This window comes from Mchenga conophoros, linkage group LG2, assembly GCF_057382185.1.
Source record: "Mchenga conophoros isolate Kocher_MC1m ecotype Shallow Benthic linkage group LG2, M_conophoros_male_GT1.1, whole genome shotgun sequence".
NCBI classification, from domain to species: domain Eukaryota; kingdom Metazoa; phylum Chordata; class Actinopteri; order Cichliformes; family Cichlidae; genus Mchenga; species Mchenga conophoros.
The window spans coordinates 23,940,298-23,956,627 of NC_140527.1; the positions used below are offsets into that span (position 1 = coordinate 23,940,298).

General features: G+C 40.6%; 2 protein-coding genes across 2 annotated transcripts; one reads left to right on the top strand and one right to left on the bottom strand.

Annotated features, from left to right (window-relative positions):
- Positions 1-1,178: 1,178 nt before the first annotated feature.
- LOC146581985 (uncharacterized) lies at positions 1,179-1,949 on the top strand. The gene is made up of 3 exons (XM_085289259.1): positions 1,179-1,466; positions 1,557-1,701; positions 1,811-1,949. The coding sequence occupies exons 1-3, from the start codon at positions 1,179-1,181 to the stop codon at positions 1,939-1,941; spliced, it is 564 nt and encodes a 187-aa protein (XP_085145385.1). The 3' UTR covers positions 1,942-1,949.
- A 315-nt stretch (positions 1,950-2,264) lies between these two features.
- zc4h2 (zinc finger, C4H2 domain containing) lies at positions 2,265-14,471 on the bottom strand. Its single transcript, XM_085289249.1, has 5 exons — positions 14,303-14,471; positions 13,483-13,654; positions 13,099-13,271; positions 3,958-4,120; positions 2,265-2,985 (listed from the first exon to the last, which is right to left on the bottom strand). Exons 1-5 carry the CDS (start codon positions 14,356-14,358, stop codon positions 2,872-2,874), a joined length of 678 nt encoding a protein of 225 aa, XP_085145375.1. The 5' UTR covers positions 14,359-14,471; the 3' UTR covers positions 2,265-2,871.
- Positions 14,472-16,330: the final 1,859 nt, after the last annotated feature.

The following is a 16,330-nucleotide window of genomic DNA, read 5'->3' on the forward strand; positions in this document are numbered from 1 at the left end:
AGAGAGGAAGCCAGTCAACTGTTACCCTGCCAAACCCACCCATGTCTTCATGCTGTCCCACGTTCAGAAGGGAGGCTCTGACACACAGCACTCTTTCAGCAGATGGCACAAGATACCAGATTCCTAGCATTGTTCAAACCCCACGAAGAGGTTTTAATTTATTTGAGCACAAAGAGCAATTAAATACAGACATGGAGAATTGGCTTTTAATGCAAACTTCAAGAACACGGACTGAAAAATGGCGCAATCTCTAAGCTGGAATAAAAATGCAATAAGAAATACAGTGGGCTTTTTTTTTACCACAGCCAAACTAATAACATCAGTGAGACAGTTTGAAAATAAACTATGCAGACCATGAAAGCAATGCGGTTGCTGGAAATGTTTAGTCCTTCACGTCACATTCCCTGCTGTGACATATCACATCAAAAAAGTATTGTGTCACTAAACTTGACTGTACTACTTTTATAATTTTTTACAATTAATACATTGCACACAAAATAGCACCAAATTTTAAACACAACAGTCCCATTTTTAAATTTCTTTTAAATAAACATATGTGTAACTAACTGCACAACATCGCTCTCTTTTTTAAAGTAAGAAGTTTCTTAATTTAAGTCTGTGAAGGTTCTCAGTCATCCAGGTCATCGTAGTCAAAGGAGCTTGCAAAGAAATTTAAGAAACTTCACCTAGCCCTTAATAAAACAATAATGTAATAATAATAATAACATCAAGAACAATAATGTTCTGTTTTATTAAAGTCTAGAAATAGTTTCTTAATTTAATTGAATTGAAAGAAAAGAAAAAAACTAAATATGCTTTATTGGTACCCTTTAAATTCCCCCGTCGACCGCCAGATGGAGGTAGTGGCGCAGTGATGGCAGGAAGTGCAGCTGTAGTAAAAACTAAAGAAGCGAGTGACGTGTTGGGAAAGCCACTTTCTTAATGAGCCGTGTGCCACGTTTTCAATTGTTTTACTAGGGCCTGGTTTAGCTAAACAACAACGATTGGTTTCGATACTCTGTTATCCCTCCCAAAAAATAAACACTTGGTGCCAACACTTAATTTAGCGCCATAAGCTAAACTTAGTCGAGGTTAATCGGTTGCGGTATTCATTTTCTTGAATGCCACTTTATCGTTTAAATAGATAGCAGTGAAGCTCTGCGTCTGTTTGGCACAGAATGGAAGAGGAGGAAGCGCTGAGAAACTACTGCAGAACAATGATTTCTCGTGTCCGGAACAAGCGCCAGTGCCCCCGGGAGCACAAACATGGAGGAGCCAAAAGGAGCAACTGGTCCGAAACTGAGAGACAAGTTGCATCAGCGCACAGAGGGAGTAACCTCCATGTTCTTGAACGCAACATAGACCCAGCCTCCCCTCATGTGGGTCAAGGTCCCGCTGTCCCACACGCCCCCTTTCAACTAGTTACGATGCTGAGGATCAAAACCTTGAAGGAGGAGATGAGACGGGTTATGAAACATCCTTGTGTGACTCTGTTTCGCCCTGTCTGGATGTCATTACGGCTGTTTCAGCCTTCATGTGCTCTTATTTGTTGACAGGCTGCAGAGGTGGAGCTGCACGGTCCCGCTGTGTGCAGCGTGTGCGCGCAGGAACAGGCTTCTCTGGCCTTGAAAACTTTTATCAGGAGGAAAAAGACACAACTGCAGATCCAAGCCCTAAAGTCCAGACTAAACACACGTTTGGGTAAGTGACTGTTAAGAGGTGATCATCTTAAGCTAACCCGCCAGCTTACATGCATGTCAGAGTAACTGATCACATCTGTTATCTGATTCTGGGTTTTTTTCTCTTATAGGATTGGACACTTTAGGGGGAGTTGGCACAGAATCTCTCAAAGCCCTCCAATGCCCCTCTCTGGATCTGAGAGGAACTACTTGGCAAAGATATGCAGGTCACAGCAACCTGGGTTTCCTTAGCAACCGCTAAGGAACGTGGAGTTGCCCTGGCAACAGATGAAATGAGGGGTTACCCTGACAAAAAAGCTACAGGAACTCATTTAGGAGACCTCGCTGTCCTTTTTCAGACAGATAGCTGCAGACATGACAGCTGCGGTATTAATGGAGCGAGGGACAGTGGCGTAAGTGCAGTCGAACATATTCTTGCCTCTTTATTTTCAAACACAGGCTAAACCCACCAACTTGCACTGCTCGGCAGCAGCTGTTTACATTCACACCCCTAAATAACACAAATGTCCAGCCTTTGTTTTGAGTGTAATAGTGGTGGGGGGGGGGAAATGCACACTAACAGGGTTAGTACAAAACAGCAGTTTATTTTCTTATCATTGTATTAAACACACAAAACTATTCAAAGCAAATGAGTCTGGCCTTTTTTCCCCTCCAGTTTTGGTGGTTACTGAAACACTGTAAACATTAAAACAACACTGTGTTGCATTTCACTTTTAAACCTATTCGATTTTATCTTGGCACAAAAAAACAAAACAAAAACACAACAGACAGCCGTGGCAGCAGGCATGCACTGCAAAAGAAACGAGAAAATACAGTAAAATATCCAAGGCAATAACCAATAGCAACACGGGCAACATTATTCAGACAAGTTCAAATTTTCTGCATTATTACAATTACAATTGTCAGGTGCTAATAAACTACCATGGAAGTCGTACATTACATATAAACACATCCAAAGCACTGGAAAAACTACAAAATAACATTACTAGATGCTCAACCAAATCTTGACAGGTTAGGAGCAAGTTACTAAGACAGTTTGTTAAACTGGGGGGACTGTGTGGAAACTGGAAACACAGACCTGTCAGACCAGTCGTGGACTGTACACGGCTGATTCAAGGTCAGTGTCTTGGACCAGTTGTCTTTATACTCCTCTGAAGCTAAAGGTGGGAGTCTACTCATCTGGCTTCCTCTTGGGCTTCTTTGGGTTGCGGGAGCGGCTTTTAGCCTTACATAATGGACAGATGGGAGCGTTACGATGAATCTGCTGGTGGCAGGACAGGCAAGCCTGGAGAAAGGTGGAGGTGGTTAGTGCGAGAACTTAATTTGAGGACTTTCTTGTGTTGTACAGATAAGAAGCACCACAGGTTTCATGCAGCTACGTAATCCATCGGATAGTGTCTGTTGACTGAAGCACCACTAAAGAAAGACACGAGTGAAACTCATCAACTTGTACAGAAATAGCCACAAGCAATGAAAAGTGAGCAGGTCACAAATTAAATTTATCTTTTGTCCTTATTTTGTCCCCAAAGCTGATTTTAGAAGCAGGAAAAATGGGCAAGTGTAAAGATTTGAGAGAGTTTGACAAAAGGCCAAACTGATGGCTAAATGACTGGGTCAGAGTTTAAAAAACTGCAGCTCTTGTGGGATGTTCCCAGTCTACAGTGGTCAGTATCTATGTAAGGTCCGAGGAAGGAACACGGAGTAATGGAAGACAGTGGCCTGGTCTGATGAATCAGGTGTATGTCCGTTACTTACCCAAGGACTACATGACACTAGGATGCCCTATGGGAAGAAGGCAAGCCAGCAGAAGCAGCGCAATGCTTTGGATATTGTTCTGCCAGGTTGACCCGTACCACCTACCACTGTTGCAGACCATTAACGTGTTCTGCCACAAAGCAGAAATAGTTCAGGAATGGTTTGAGAAGCACAACAACGAGTTTGAGGTGTTGACTTGGCCTCCAAAGTCGAGCATCTGTGGAACGTGCTGGACAAACAAGTCTGATACATGGAGATCCCACCTCTCAACTACAGGAGTGAAAGTATCTGTTGCTATGATACCACAGCACACCTTCAGGGGTCTAGTGGAGGGTCTGCGGATCGGGTCTGAGGGTCGGAGCCGTTTTGGCAGTAAAAGGGGGACCGACCCAATATTAGACGGGTGGTGAGAATGTTATGCCTGATTGGTGTATAAATAGCTGAAGTTTATGTCAGTTAAATTCACAGTGCTTTGGCATCATTATCTGTGTGTAGGTAATACCTTCATAGGTGGAGGTTGCTGTCTGAAGGTGGCTGTCTGACGGGCATCTTGCTTCCTGGACACCTGAAGCTGCTGTGCTGCGGCTGCGGCGGCAGCAAGGGATTCTGGAATGGCAGGCTCATGCGTCTCCTTCTGCCACTCTGCCTTCTGCTTCTCAAAGTAACTGTTCAAAAGGAAAAGCGAAACCTGGCTAGCAGTGAGTCCTATTTAATGCTTATGAATCATATTCCAGTTGAGATTACCCCATCTACACCGTGCACCACGAGACGAGGGGCGGCAAAAACTGAACAAAAGGAAGACTTAAATTGAACATTATAGTGGAACTCACACGTTCTCTTTTTATGCACAACTTTGAGCAAAAGCACAGTCATGTGAGACTGTCTGCATGCATACAAACGTGTGTGTGTGTGGGCAGGGGAGGGCTGGAAAAAGAAATGTGGCCTTGGACTTTATGCTTGACTGGCTCGTTTTCAAAAAAAAAAAAAAAGTGATATCCTATTTCATTACGCTCTGATTTTTCTCAAAATAAGTCTGCGATAGAGCAGAACTTTGAGCATTCACAAACCAAACTCGATGATCCACCAATGCTCCGAACAATAAAGATCATTTGCAAGCACCACATTAACACACACATCGATTCATGCGCTAAAAGTTTATGTGCCATTTTTGTTTTCATACAAGTTAATACCTCAGTGTGAGGTTTTCTTGCTATTATGGAGGTGTAGCGTGCTCATTTGTGTGCTGAGACATCACTCTTATACGGTCTCTTTAAAAAAAAATACCCAGCAGCACCCCACAGGCCTGTGAGGTGTGATTTAATTTTCTCAGAAACCGCTCCAACACAACTTGTGATACAACTACAGTGGCTACTATTACTACTAAGTACGGTTACTCAACGAAACTCGAGCAAATGGTGCTTCAAACGTCTCCTCCGACATCTCATGAATCTTTTTCTCACTGTGGTGACTTGTGTGTATGAAAAGCACTTAAGAACAACAGCGGTATAAGCCAGAACTTGCATTTACCAAGTTCTAAAGTTGGTATTCAAGTATCTCATACATTCAGGATGAACATGAAGGAGCATGCCACTAAGAAAAAAGGAAGAGTACCACCTGGCCAAAAATGAATTAATCAGCTAAGCTTCCTCATAGCACGCGGCCAAATTAAGAATCCAAACTGCCAACAATGTCAGCCTGCCGAATTTCCCCAACAGCAAATATATTGACACCCCTTTCTTTCTTTTTTTCCCCCAATGTGCTTTCAAGTTAGAAAGTTTTTCCTTGCATAGGGAGGAATGTCACATACTGCGAGAGAAATACCAGGGCCCGTATCCCTAAAGATTCTGAGAATCCTCTCAGAGAGCTCCTAACTTAACCTAAAAATTCCTTGCCAGGAGTTTTAGCTTAGAAGTGATTCCAGAACATTTTCAGTGAACTCTGAGCAAGGAATGGATGGAAAATCCTATCTTAGTGAGGAGGTGTGGTTGACCCCGTTGCTAGGTATGAGTCATCATTTCAAAAGCCGTGATTGGTTGATCCTACAAGTTTGATGGAAATGAGCTTTTGGTGATAATGAGCAAAGGATGTACCCTCAAATCAATAAACATAATTATACACTCTAATCTTATGCTGACTGTAATTGTAAATAATATTTCACATTCAAGAAAATATCTGGAAAATGAATAGTAAGCTGTAGGGGTTATAGCCATTAGAATCTAAAATATGTGAAAACTTAAACTCATTACACCCTGTTAAAATAATGATTTGTGTCTTATTTGCTCATATTAATATCCTAGCTGACATATGTTGTACTTTCACTCCCATATGGACCCTGTTGAAAACAAGATGGCCTATCTCAAGGGGCTGTCCTTAATGAAGTAGAAATCACAACGTTACAAGTCCAGTGTGGTCTTAACGAGGGTAACACGGCTCAGCTTTTAGCAATGTCTGTGATTGCAGACCCAAGTCATCACTGCTGCATTGTTGCATTTTCCCGGTTGCCAAATACCTCAGGGTTGTGATTACTTTCGTCTCCGGTGTAATAGTGTTGTGGCGTCGAGTTGGTGAAGTAATTGCATCTCTAAGGAGATCCACCACAAACATGATTCCTGCACGATCCAATCTGTAGCGTCTCAATAATTCTCTGTCATCCAGTGTTTGCAGGACATCTCTCCTGCCTCTTCTGTTGGCCATTTTGTGCAGCTGCTTAGGGGAACTCCTAAGCCACTAAAAGTCCTCTTCCCTGCTCTTAGCAGATCTCGCCTTAGGAGCCCTTTTAAGCGCTAGGAATCTTGAGGAATAGCTTTTATATTAACTGGGATAGTCGTGTCACTTTTAGGGGAAATTCTAAGAAAACGTCATGACTCTGAGAATTTTCTTAGAATTTGGCCGCTAGGAGCCACTTTTTGCACAAAGATTCTTTAGGGATACGGGCCCAGATCATCATCAGTCTGGTAGAATCATTAGTGAAAATACACAAGTGTGATATCTCCACTGAAGACTGCTTTTCTACAGCTGTGCTAGCACAGACCTGAAAAAAACAACATGCATTTGCAGTATTAATTTAATCACTTTAAAATATTTGCACCTATACAGCAAAATGTAGAGGATACAATAAACAAAGCCAAAGCTGTGGAATACTTCACTTCCTAGCCCAAAAATGGGATCCACTGCACTATTAGGACCATTAACTATGATTTCCTCCACATCGTAAAATGTACAATCACCTACTGTTGATGGATGTCAGCCTGCAGTTTGTGCTGCTGGGAGTCTACTTATCAGCCCCCCCACCCCGCGAAGATGTACCTCTGGTGTTGTGGATAACAGGAACTTTTTGAAGCAAGAAATTTCTGTCAGCAGCTGAAACTGGAATCTAGACAAGTGGAATTATTTTATATTAGACTTAAATGTCTGAACAGGCTAACAAATCTGTTGATCACAAGAATACCTATCTGATGTTTAAACACCTAAGTGTTCAAAGGTTCCTGCTAAGACAAGAAAATTTGCCAGAGGCTCTAAAAGTGTGTGAAAAAAAAAGTAAATACTGGTCTTTAGAGTTTTAATGCCAGTTTCTAATAACCCCTATTTTAGGTGCCAGCTTCTAATAGCACATATTTCCCCAGTTACTCTTTATATAGTCATGCTGATTCTGTTGAGGTGATTTAACTTGCCAGTCTTTACAAATAACTGCAGTCGTTTCTCTGTTGCCATCCAAATACAGTCTAGGGATGTCACCAGACGTAATACTTACAACAACTTTAAAAAATGGAAAGACTGAAAATGTCCTGGAACTTGTTTTTTTGCTTTTTCCTTCCCCAATTCCATATGTGCTGTAGGTAGCACAGGCCTAAGTGTTTGAATCTATCTGTACAAGCTAAAGAAGAAGGAGGCAGACACGCTCAGGCATAGGAATACACGTGGAAGATGTGTTGCAATGGCTCCACCCAGACTTACTGATAAGAAAGGCAGAGTGGGGTACAAAGATATTTTGCAGAACTGTTAACTGAGTTCCCAAAACGTAATATGTAAAAAATGTTACTGTTACTTCTTTACTGTAATTCGAGAACCAAGAGAGGAATACTTCCAATTTAGCGAAGCACCTAAAAGCCTGTAACTAAGTTTGATTTGCATGAACATCCAAAGCAGGACTACACCTCATATTACCATTTTGTTTGAGACAGCTGGCACAATTGCTGTGGTATCCACTATTTTCATAGACTACAATGTTGGCAATGGCTTATGTTAAATGTGTGGCACTTGTAGGTTGCTTTGCTTTCACTCTTCTTTCCAGTTCATCCCAAACCAGCTCGATGGGGTTTAAGGTGAGAGACTGTGCTGGCTACTCCATGTTTTCAAGCTTACTACCTTATCCTTGTTTCCTAAGGTGGTCCTGGCATAGCTTGCACTTATGTTTTGGATTATTTTCCTGCTGTACAATGAACTCCTCACCAACTAGGCGCATTCCAGAGGCAACTGCATGGCGCCGCAGAATGCTGTGGTAGCCGTCTTCAGTGTGTGCCTCTCACTCTCTCACAAAGCAAAACAGCCATAGAACATTATGCTTCCTCCTCCATGTTTGAAAGCTGATGTCACACAGTGTGGAACCATCCTTTTGCTTAAATCCTCAGTGATGAACTGAATATTTAAAAATTTTATTTATCAGTCCATAACACCTTCTTCCAGTCTTCAGTAGTCTATTGGTGATGTTTCATGGCTCAGACAAGCCTCTTTTTCTCATTCTGATGTCTTAGGTTTCTGATGGCTTTCATGCTGCAAATCGACTTGTAAAACCTGCAACATGAAGCTTCTCTTCACAGATGAAACTGAGATGTGCCTACAACTGCTATTAGGCTGTGTTTGAAGCTGTGTTCCTGTGAGCCGCCTAGCAAACCAGCTGTTGACTCTCAAAAACCTGTCTTCTGATTCTGTTGTGGTTTCCTGTCATCGTTTCCCCCAGTTTCTCAGTGCTTTTTGATGGTGAAGGAAACCGTACTCGCTGACACCTTGACTTTCTTCGCAATTTCTCTGTAGGAAAAACTTACACTTTCAAATGTTATGATGGTCTGTCTCTCTTGCATTGGTAATTGCCTTTTTCTCACCATTTTTATAACACACTACTTTCTGCAGTACAATACTGTTCAAATAATGCTCAAGCAGGTACGACACCACAGTGTTTGTACTTTTATGGAGACATATGGAGTTGTAAGTAATCAAGAAAATTTGGGACACCTGTAGGAATCGCTAGCACTAACTTTGAAAGCTCAATCAACCTCCATTGCTGCAGAACAGCTATAAATTGTTAACCCATCTCTTGTTCCTTGAAATAAAAACCTTTTTGGATAGCTGAAATATACATCGTTTTCAGTTTTGGATAACCTTACTACTAAAAAAAAAAAAAAACTTCAGTTAGTTCATCACTTACCTCTGTACCATTTATTTTTTTAAATATGGTGTTCTAAGACTTTTGACTGGCAGTGTATATACAGTGGGGCAAAAAAGTATTTAGTCAGCCACCGATTGTGCAAGTTCCCCCACCTAAAATGATGACAGAGGTCAGTAATTTGCACCAGAGGTACACTTCAACTGTGAGAGACAGAATGTGAAAAAAAATCCATGAATCCACATGGTAGGATTTGTAAAGAATTTATTCATAAATTAGGGTGGAAAATAAGTATTTGGTCAATAACAAAAATACAACTCAATACTTTGTAACATAACCTTTGTTGGCAATAACAGAGGTCAAACGTTTACTATAGGTCTTTACCAGGTTTGCACACACAGTAGCTGGTATTTTGGCCCATTCCTCCATGCAGATCTTCTCGAGAGCAGTGATGTTTTGGGGCTGTCGCCGAGCAACACGGACTTTCAACTCCCGCCACAGATTTTCTATGGGGTTGAGGTCTGGATTTTTTCACACCAAGCTGCTTGCCTATTGTAGATTCACTCTTCCCAGTCTGGTGCAGGTCTACAATTTTCCTGGTGTCCTTCGAAAGCTCTTTGGTCTTGGCCATGGCGGAGTTTGGAGTCTGACTGTTTGAGGCTGTGGACAGGTGTCTTTTATACAGATGATGAGTTCAAACAGGTGCCATTCATACAGGTAACGAGTGGGGGACAGAAAAGCTTCTTACAGAAGACGTTACAGGTCTGTGAGAGCCAGAGATTTTCCTTGTTTGAGGTGACCAAATACTTATTTTCCACCCTGATTTACGAATAAATTCTTTACAAATCCTACCATGTGAATTCATGGATTTTTTTTTTCACATTCTGTCTCTCACAGTTGAAGTGTACCTCTGGTGCAAATTACTGACCTCTGTCATCATTTTAAGCGGGGGAACTTGCACAATCGGTGGCTGACTAAATACTTTTATGCCCCACTGTAAACTAAACTTAGTATAAACCAAATACTCCAAATATTAAAAACACTAAGGGATCCAACACACCAGAGATGGCCACGAGACCACACAATGAAGCAGTATTCCAGGAAATCATCTGCCTCGCCACTGGAGCATGCCAAATTTCTGCTCTTAAAAGAATTTTCTCCTTCTTTTTCGCATCTGTGTTTTAGCACTGTCAAGTCTTCCTTTAAGGACCTGCTCCACCATATTGATGAGAGGGAAAGGAAGCTGTCATTCTCTGTAGATATTTATCCAATCCAATGGTCTTTCATCTCAGCAGTTTTCTCCAATGACTTAACTACTGTGTGATGGTACTAAATAAGCCAAGGCACAGAAGTCACAGGAGAGCCATTACTCTGCCAATTATAGCCACATAAGTCACTGACTGTACTAAGTTCACCATGGTTGGGGCGAACTAAATTTTCATTTTCGTGATCAGGCAGATTCTCTCATGAACATTACATCACAACTGTTGAAATACTATCCTGTTTGCTCAAAAGATAATGTCTTGGACTTTGATAACTTTGTAATCACTTGAATAGACTTTGAGCCTGATGCTTAGATAATGCTGTTTGCGATCCAAAGCCAGAAGTAAATCTTCCTTTCTGTAACTACTGCAATCTCTGTTTTAATTACAGCAAAAGTAGAGCAATAGAGCAACAAGAACAATAAACGTTTTTAAAGGCTAACTATTTTATGTCTCATCCTGGTGTCATTTTCTTTTTAAGTACTGACAGCGAAATTTTTCTAATCTTAGAAATTTAGGAGTGTGTTTTTAGATCTCTTTATTGACATTCCCTACCCTTATCAAAATACAGTGAGATGCACTAGACTGATCCCTCTGTGTGAATTAATTCATCCCAATATACAAGTCCTCTAGCCCCGTCAGCAATACCTCAACAGAATCCCGCTCATTTAAAATTGTGTAGAAACCAAATTGCTGTCTGTCCTTTGGTTGTGTGTGAATATTTTTATGTGCCACATTTGCCAAAAAAATAAAAAATTAAAAAATAACAACATGCCTTTGCACAAACCACTTTCCATTAGTGACTGGATAATGCAATAATAAATTTCAAGTATGAATTCCGCTGTTGCTTCATCCCTCTGACACAGTGTCTCTGAAACAGATCCTGTCATCGGGTCATTAATTACAAGTTGGGGCCTGTTGAGAAATAAAACCTGCTGCTTGGTTGTGTTTCATGATTAATGTCGAACACCTGTGTATCATTATTACCTGAAGCAACAGACTCTTAGATTTGAACTGGAGTGTTTTTATTTCTTTTTTACCAAATGGAAATTTGCATCCATTTGAAATTCAATGATTACACGAGGTGTTCCACAAGGTTCCACTTTTGGACCTTTTTTTTGCAAATGCAATAATAAAGTTAACTACTAATTATGATTCTGGTTACCTTTGGGCATTGCAAGTGACAACATTTAAATGTGTAAATACTTCTATTTCATTATAGTAAAATGACTACAGGGTTTCTATTAGACCTGATGGCTGTGATAAGGGAGTTAAGGTTTAGTGATTGTGGTTGGTCAGATCTATGTGTCCTTCTGAATGCTGGAAAAGCAGCCAAAGAGAGACACCAAGGAATTTGCTAATTCAATCTCTGAAGAGGATGAGCTTTCCTAGCATACTCATCTGTAGTCTTAATCCATCAGCCGCAATCCAGTGTCAAGTATCCAAAGGTAAACAGGTAGCACTTCCACAAAACATAATGTCAGTCTGTTAACATCACCGAAATACATCAGCTAAAGTGAGATTGTCACCTTTTCCTGAAGTTTTATTCAAATGCTGCCTGTTCAGATTTGGATACTTGAGACTGGAAACATCTGGTCATTTATTTCCCACATGTAGCATAAAAAAAATGGTGTATGCATATAGAGTACTGTGCAAAACTCTTGTTTTGTGCCTTGTTTGTTTATATTTTGTTGGGAAATGGGAAATAAGTGTAGCGATTTAATGAAACATGCAAGTATACAAAACGTTTTTTTACCACTTTAACTAGCTTTAAAGTCAATATATTGTATGGAAATCTTTACTTTTCAACAGAGCCTGAAATCACTTCCTTGAAATTTGAAAAAGTAATACTTCTCCAGGCTTCTTGAAGGACATTCCAAAGCTCTTCTTTGGTTGTTGGCTGCCTTTCTGTGCCTTGTTTTGTGGATCAACACAGGGCGTACAAGGCATCAGTTCAAAAGGCCAAATGCAATTCCCACTAATCAGTTTCCTCAATTTTTTTTAAAGGACACAAATATGCTAAGTTATTGGCTAATATCTAGGAATCAGCTTGTCGGTACAAAAATGCTATTTTATGCCTGTCAAACTGTGGTAACGATGGTATTTTTGTAGATTCAACTAAAAGAATCGGTTGCTAGTAATCATTTAAAATTATTGTTTTGCTAATTTATCTATTATGTGTAGATACAGCACTGGTTTGTCTGGTTGGGTTAGGTGTCTATGCTTGAATGATTCAGTGTTAAGTGGCTTAACGAAAAAATAAACAACAGTCCTTTGAAAATGGGCAGGTAAGGCTGGGCTGTATGACCACAAATCAAAAGTCACAAGTCACATCCATGACAGCTTTGATTGATTTTCAATCAGTTGTCCAGCCCTATGTACAAGGACTAGAATTCAGCCAGTATCCAAAGAATAAGTTTGAAAAACATTCTGAAAACCTGGAGAACTATTGCTCAATACCACTTTACAAAAAGTACAAGAAAGTCTGGGTCTTTGAAAGGAAACTAAAGAAACAAGAGGTCACTCAAGTCTACTGTTCCAGCAGGAAATCATATTTAATGTTGTTTACGTGATGCAGCTTCCCTCTAAGTGGAGATAAGTTGGTGGATATTAGCTGCACAACTAAAACAATATGAAGTCATAACATTCTCACTAAATTTGTATTCGGTTTTTCAAACTGCTGTATTTTTTCTACCCATGACACACTGTAGATCACATTGTCTTTTAACAGCACTGCATTCTTTGTTATCATTTCCATCCTGTTGCATCTAGACAGCAATATCTCAAGAGGGCAATAGACAAACTCAACAGCTGAACTACTGAACAAGTAGTAGTATGCACAACTACTTAATGTTGACAAAAAAATTTGATGAGATTTACTACATAAATATTATGACGTTGGATGCACTGTGTGTGTGTGTGTGTGTGTGTGTGTGTGTGTGTGTGTGTGTGTGTGTGTGCGTGTGTGTGTGTGCGTGTGTGTGCGTGTGTTTTTACTGACTCCAAGGAGAGCTTCTCCTCTTCTTCATTCAAGTTAGGGAGTCTGTGTAGACCTAAAGTCATCCTCAGGGCATCAACATGCTCCTTCAGTGGTTTGTACTCATCATGCAGGCGCCGAGTTGTTTCAAGCAGTTTATTGAGGTCATTCTCTGATTGCTTGATCGTGCTCTCCATCTAAAAGCACAAGCAAAGCAGGGGCTGATTTTTGAGAAATGCACATGTAATATACTCAGCCTAAGCTATCTGTAGTAACATATAACCACTGGAATCTTTCATCCTGCTACATTACACCAGCAGACACTGCAGTGACTAGAAGTTGTTGTGAAATCACATGAAAGTTCACCAGTGATTTAGTGGCACTTACTAGAGAACAGCACCCACTCACCACATTGATATCTGCATGGATGAGGCGCAGCTCCTCCACATGGGCCATTTTTTCTTGAAGCAGGAGATCCATTTCTTGTTTGTACTCTTTCAAATGTTTCTCCTCAGACTCCAGAGCCTCAAACTCAATCTTCAGACGAGACTTAATCTTCTGCATTTGGATAGTCTTATTCCTGCAGGCAGTGGGACAAGGAAAAAGACATGAGCTGCCAGGTTGTCTCAGTCACTCCTATGCACACGGCGCAAAAGATTTTAAACATAAAAGCAAACACAAACACATTTCCATCTGCTTTGCGGTATTGAATTTGTGCATATTTCTAAGCTCTAATTGCAGTAATGTTATGACCTATTTAAGTGAGCCTGCACTGTAATTAATTCATACATAATTACTTTATCAAAGCGTTATAGCAAGGGAAACATTACTTTGCACTACACTACATTACACCGACAGCCTGCTAAGCTAAGGAGCTACCTGGCAGACAGTAACAATTAGCAACGCACATCTGGCATCTTGTTGTCACACATCTGGAATGTGGATGCACATGGCTCAAATATGCGGTTAAATTACAACTTGCTTATATGTGTCATATTCAGCCCGCCTGCCACTTCGGTCAAAAACAAGTTAACACAGAGCTACACTCGCTCAAACCTGTTTAAAGAAAGGACACAGAGCAGGTCGGCTAATATTAGCTAGCTCAGTAACAAAAGCGAAGCCAAAGGGGCTTTTACCTTGGTCGGCTAATGTTAGCTAACATAGCGTATACTTAGTACGTGCCAAACATTCAGGCAACCTTTAACTGTATCCGACATCTGAGTTTTACCGTATCTCCAGGATGTTCTCCAGTTTGCACATTATTTCTTGTTCGTCTGCCATCATTCACCAGTCACTAGTCGTTCAGCTGGCCAGCTCAGTTACCCGCGAGGCCAGGGTGGTCCCCTTGTTGATAAAAACACAATAGCCAACGCGAGCGCGCACACGAGCACGCGTCCGTACTGTAAAAGCGTGGCTACGTAATGACAAGTGGAACCGCGAGCCCCCTGCTCCAAGCAACCCCAAGCAACCTGCGAGACACTCAAGTACAAACTGTCCACTCCCTCTCTCTAAAGTAACTATATAAAAGCTATTTAACAATATATATATATATATATATATATATATATATATATATATATATATATATATATATATATATATATATATATATACTTGTGACTGTGTTAAGTGCTTTGTGCAACAGATCACGTTTCCTTAAGTTGTAACCTTTCACTGAGGTTCAGATGGATTTGATGTACTCATCAGAGTCTTATTCAGCTAAATCATCATGCTGTCATTGTTCACCACCTGTTATAAATATGGCTGTGCCTCAAGTTTCCAGCTTACGAAGTAGCATTGGCAGTGGGAAACATGGCATCAGATCTAAGCCAAAATGTCAAAGTCTAAAGTGCTATTTCCAAGCATTAATTTGCAGTACTGAATCCATAGCATGCACAGTTTTTACAAATAAGACCAGCTTAATAGTTTAAATTAAGAGAGTATTCTGAAAACTAGTTCATGAAATTAAGAATTTCTCTATTGTACTTCCCAAGCTCTCCCGCGGGGTTGATGCTTGTTATGCTCCATGAAAGTGTGATGGGGTTGAGGTCAGGTGACTGTGGAAGAAAAGCGCACAAAAGACAGCACTCTCTGGTCTTCTTTCAAGTAGTTCTTGCACAGCTCGGAAGTGTGTTTGGGCTTATTACGGCACTGCAGTATGAATCCTTTTCTACAAAGGTGCAAGCCAGAAGTTGGAGCATGTCCCTAAATAACTGAGTGCTACTCTTTGGTCAGACTGTCGCTGATTTTGTCAAACTCTACATTGCTCATGGTTTCCCTTTGAAATTTTCTGCTGTAAACTGGCAGGACAACCAAATTTACCTTAGCCAAGGAGGTTGTGTGATTAGTTTGAGCTGCCTGTTCTAATTTGAGAGAAGGTTTTATCAAAAAGTTATGGAAATACGGAGGGAAATGGGAGACATTATCATGATGTCTTCAAGAAATAACACAAACTAATCCAGATCAAGATATCCTTTTGGATCTGGGAGACTAAACTCATATTATGGAGGAAATTTTCAGTCTTGGAGGAGGTATGCAGTCCCAGACTTCTCTTGTTATACCACAAGAACAACGGCTGGAAACTCATTTTCTTTAACAAGGCTCTGATGAGTACACTCTGATGAATCCCCCCGAGTGTAATCTGAACACTGCTTCAGCAAAAGGGATGCAAATCAGTAACTTCTGACAATGTGCACAAGGCGGTTAGAGGGATCAGTTCCATAGAATTACTTAAAAACACACTGCTGGTGTTTAAATACTGCAGAAACATAATTTTTTCACTTCACAAGTTTAGATGTTTCTAACTCTTCAAACTTTCTGTACTTGGTTGTGTGTGTTTGTAAAGCTGAGAAAAATGTACTTTTGAAAATGTATGATCTTAGAGTCTATGGAGTGCATAAACAAGGAATATTTAGTATAACTTTTTTTTGGGGGGGGGGGGCTTATTGCAGTTTACTTCCAGGTGAAGTAAAAAACAAACACTCATCCCTTTTTAAACTGTATGCCATAACAACATATGCGTTGAACATTTCTGAGAGGATTAATAGATTAGAGGAATGCACTGCCGCATTCACTGATACTGAGAAATAATGGCCTGTGGTTAGTTACTGGTGATTTGTATCCGTCTACAGACAGGTTTGGCAGACGCACATCATGCCTCATTGAGATACTGCGAGTGATACAAGGTCAAAACCTCAATGATTCATGAAGAAAAGCGTAGACAGTGGGTGAAGGCTGCCACTTTAAAACCTGTGGG

Excerpts from the sequence above, each read along its gene's own strand:
- LOC146581985 (XM_085289259.1), top strand. The coding sequence starts at position 1,179 with ATGGAAGAGGAGGAAGCGCTGAGAAACTACTGCAGAACAATGATTTCT. Across the intron at positions 1,467-1,556 it reads TGAAGGAGGAGATGAGACGG|GCTGCAGAGGTGGAGCTGCA; the intron begins GTTATGAAACAT and ends ATTTGTTGACAG. Across the intron at positions 1,702-1,810 it reads CAGACTAAACACACGTTTGG|GATTGGACACTTTAGGGGGA; the intron begins GTAAGTGACTGT and ends TTTCTCTTATAG.
- zc4h2 (XM_085289249.1), bottom strand. The coding sequence starts at position 14,358 with ATGATGGCAGACGAACAAGAAATAATGTGCAAACTGGAGAACATCCTG. Across the intron at positions 13,655-14,302 it reads GAGAACATCCTGGAGATACG|GAATAAGACTATCCAAATGC; the intron begins GTAAAACTCAGA and ends CACTGCCTGCAG. Across the intron at positions 2,986-3,957 it reads AGCAACCTCCACCTATGAAG|GCTTGCCTGTCCTGCCACCA; the intron begins GTATTACCTACA and ends ACCTTTCTCCAG.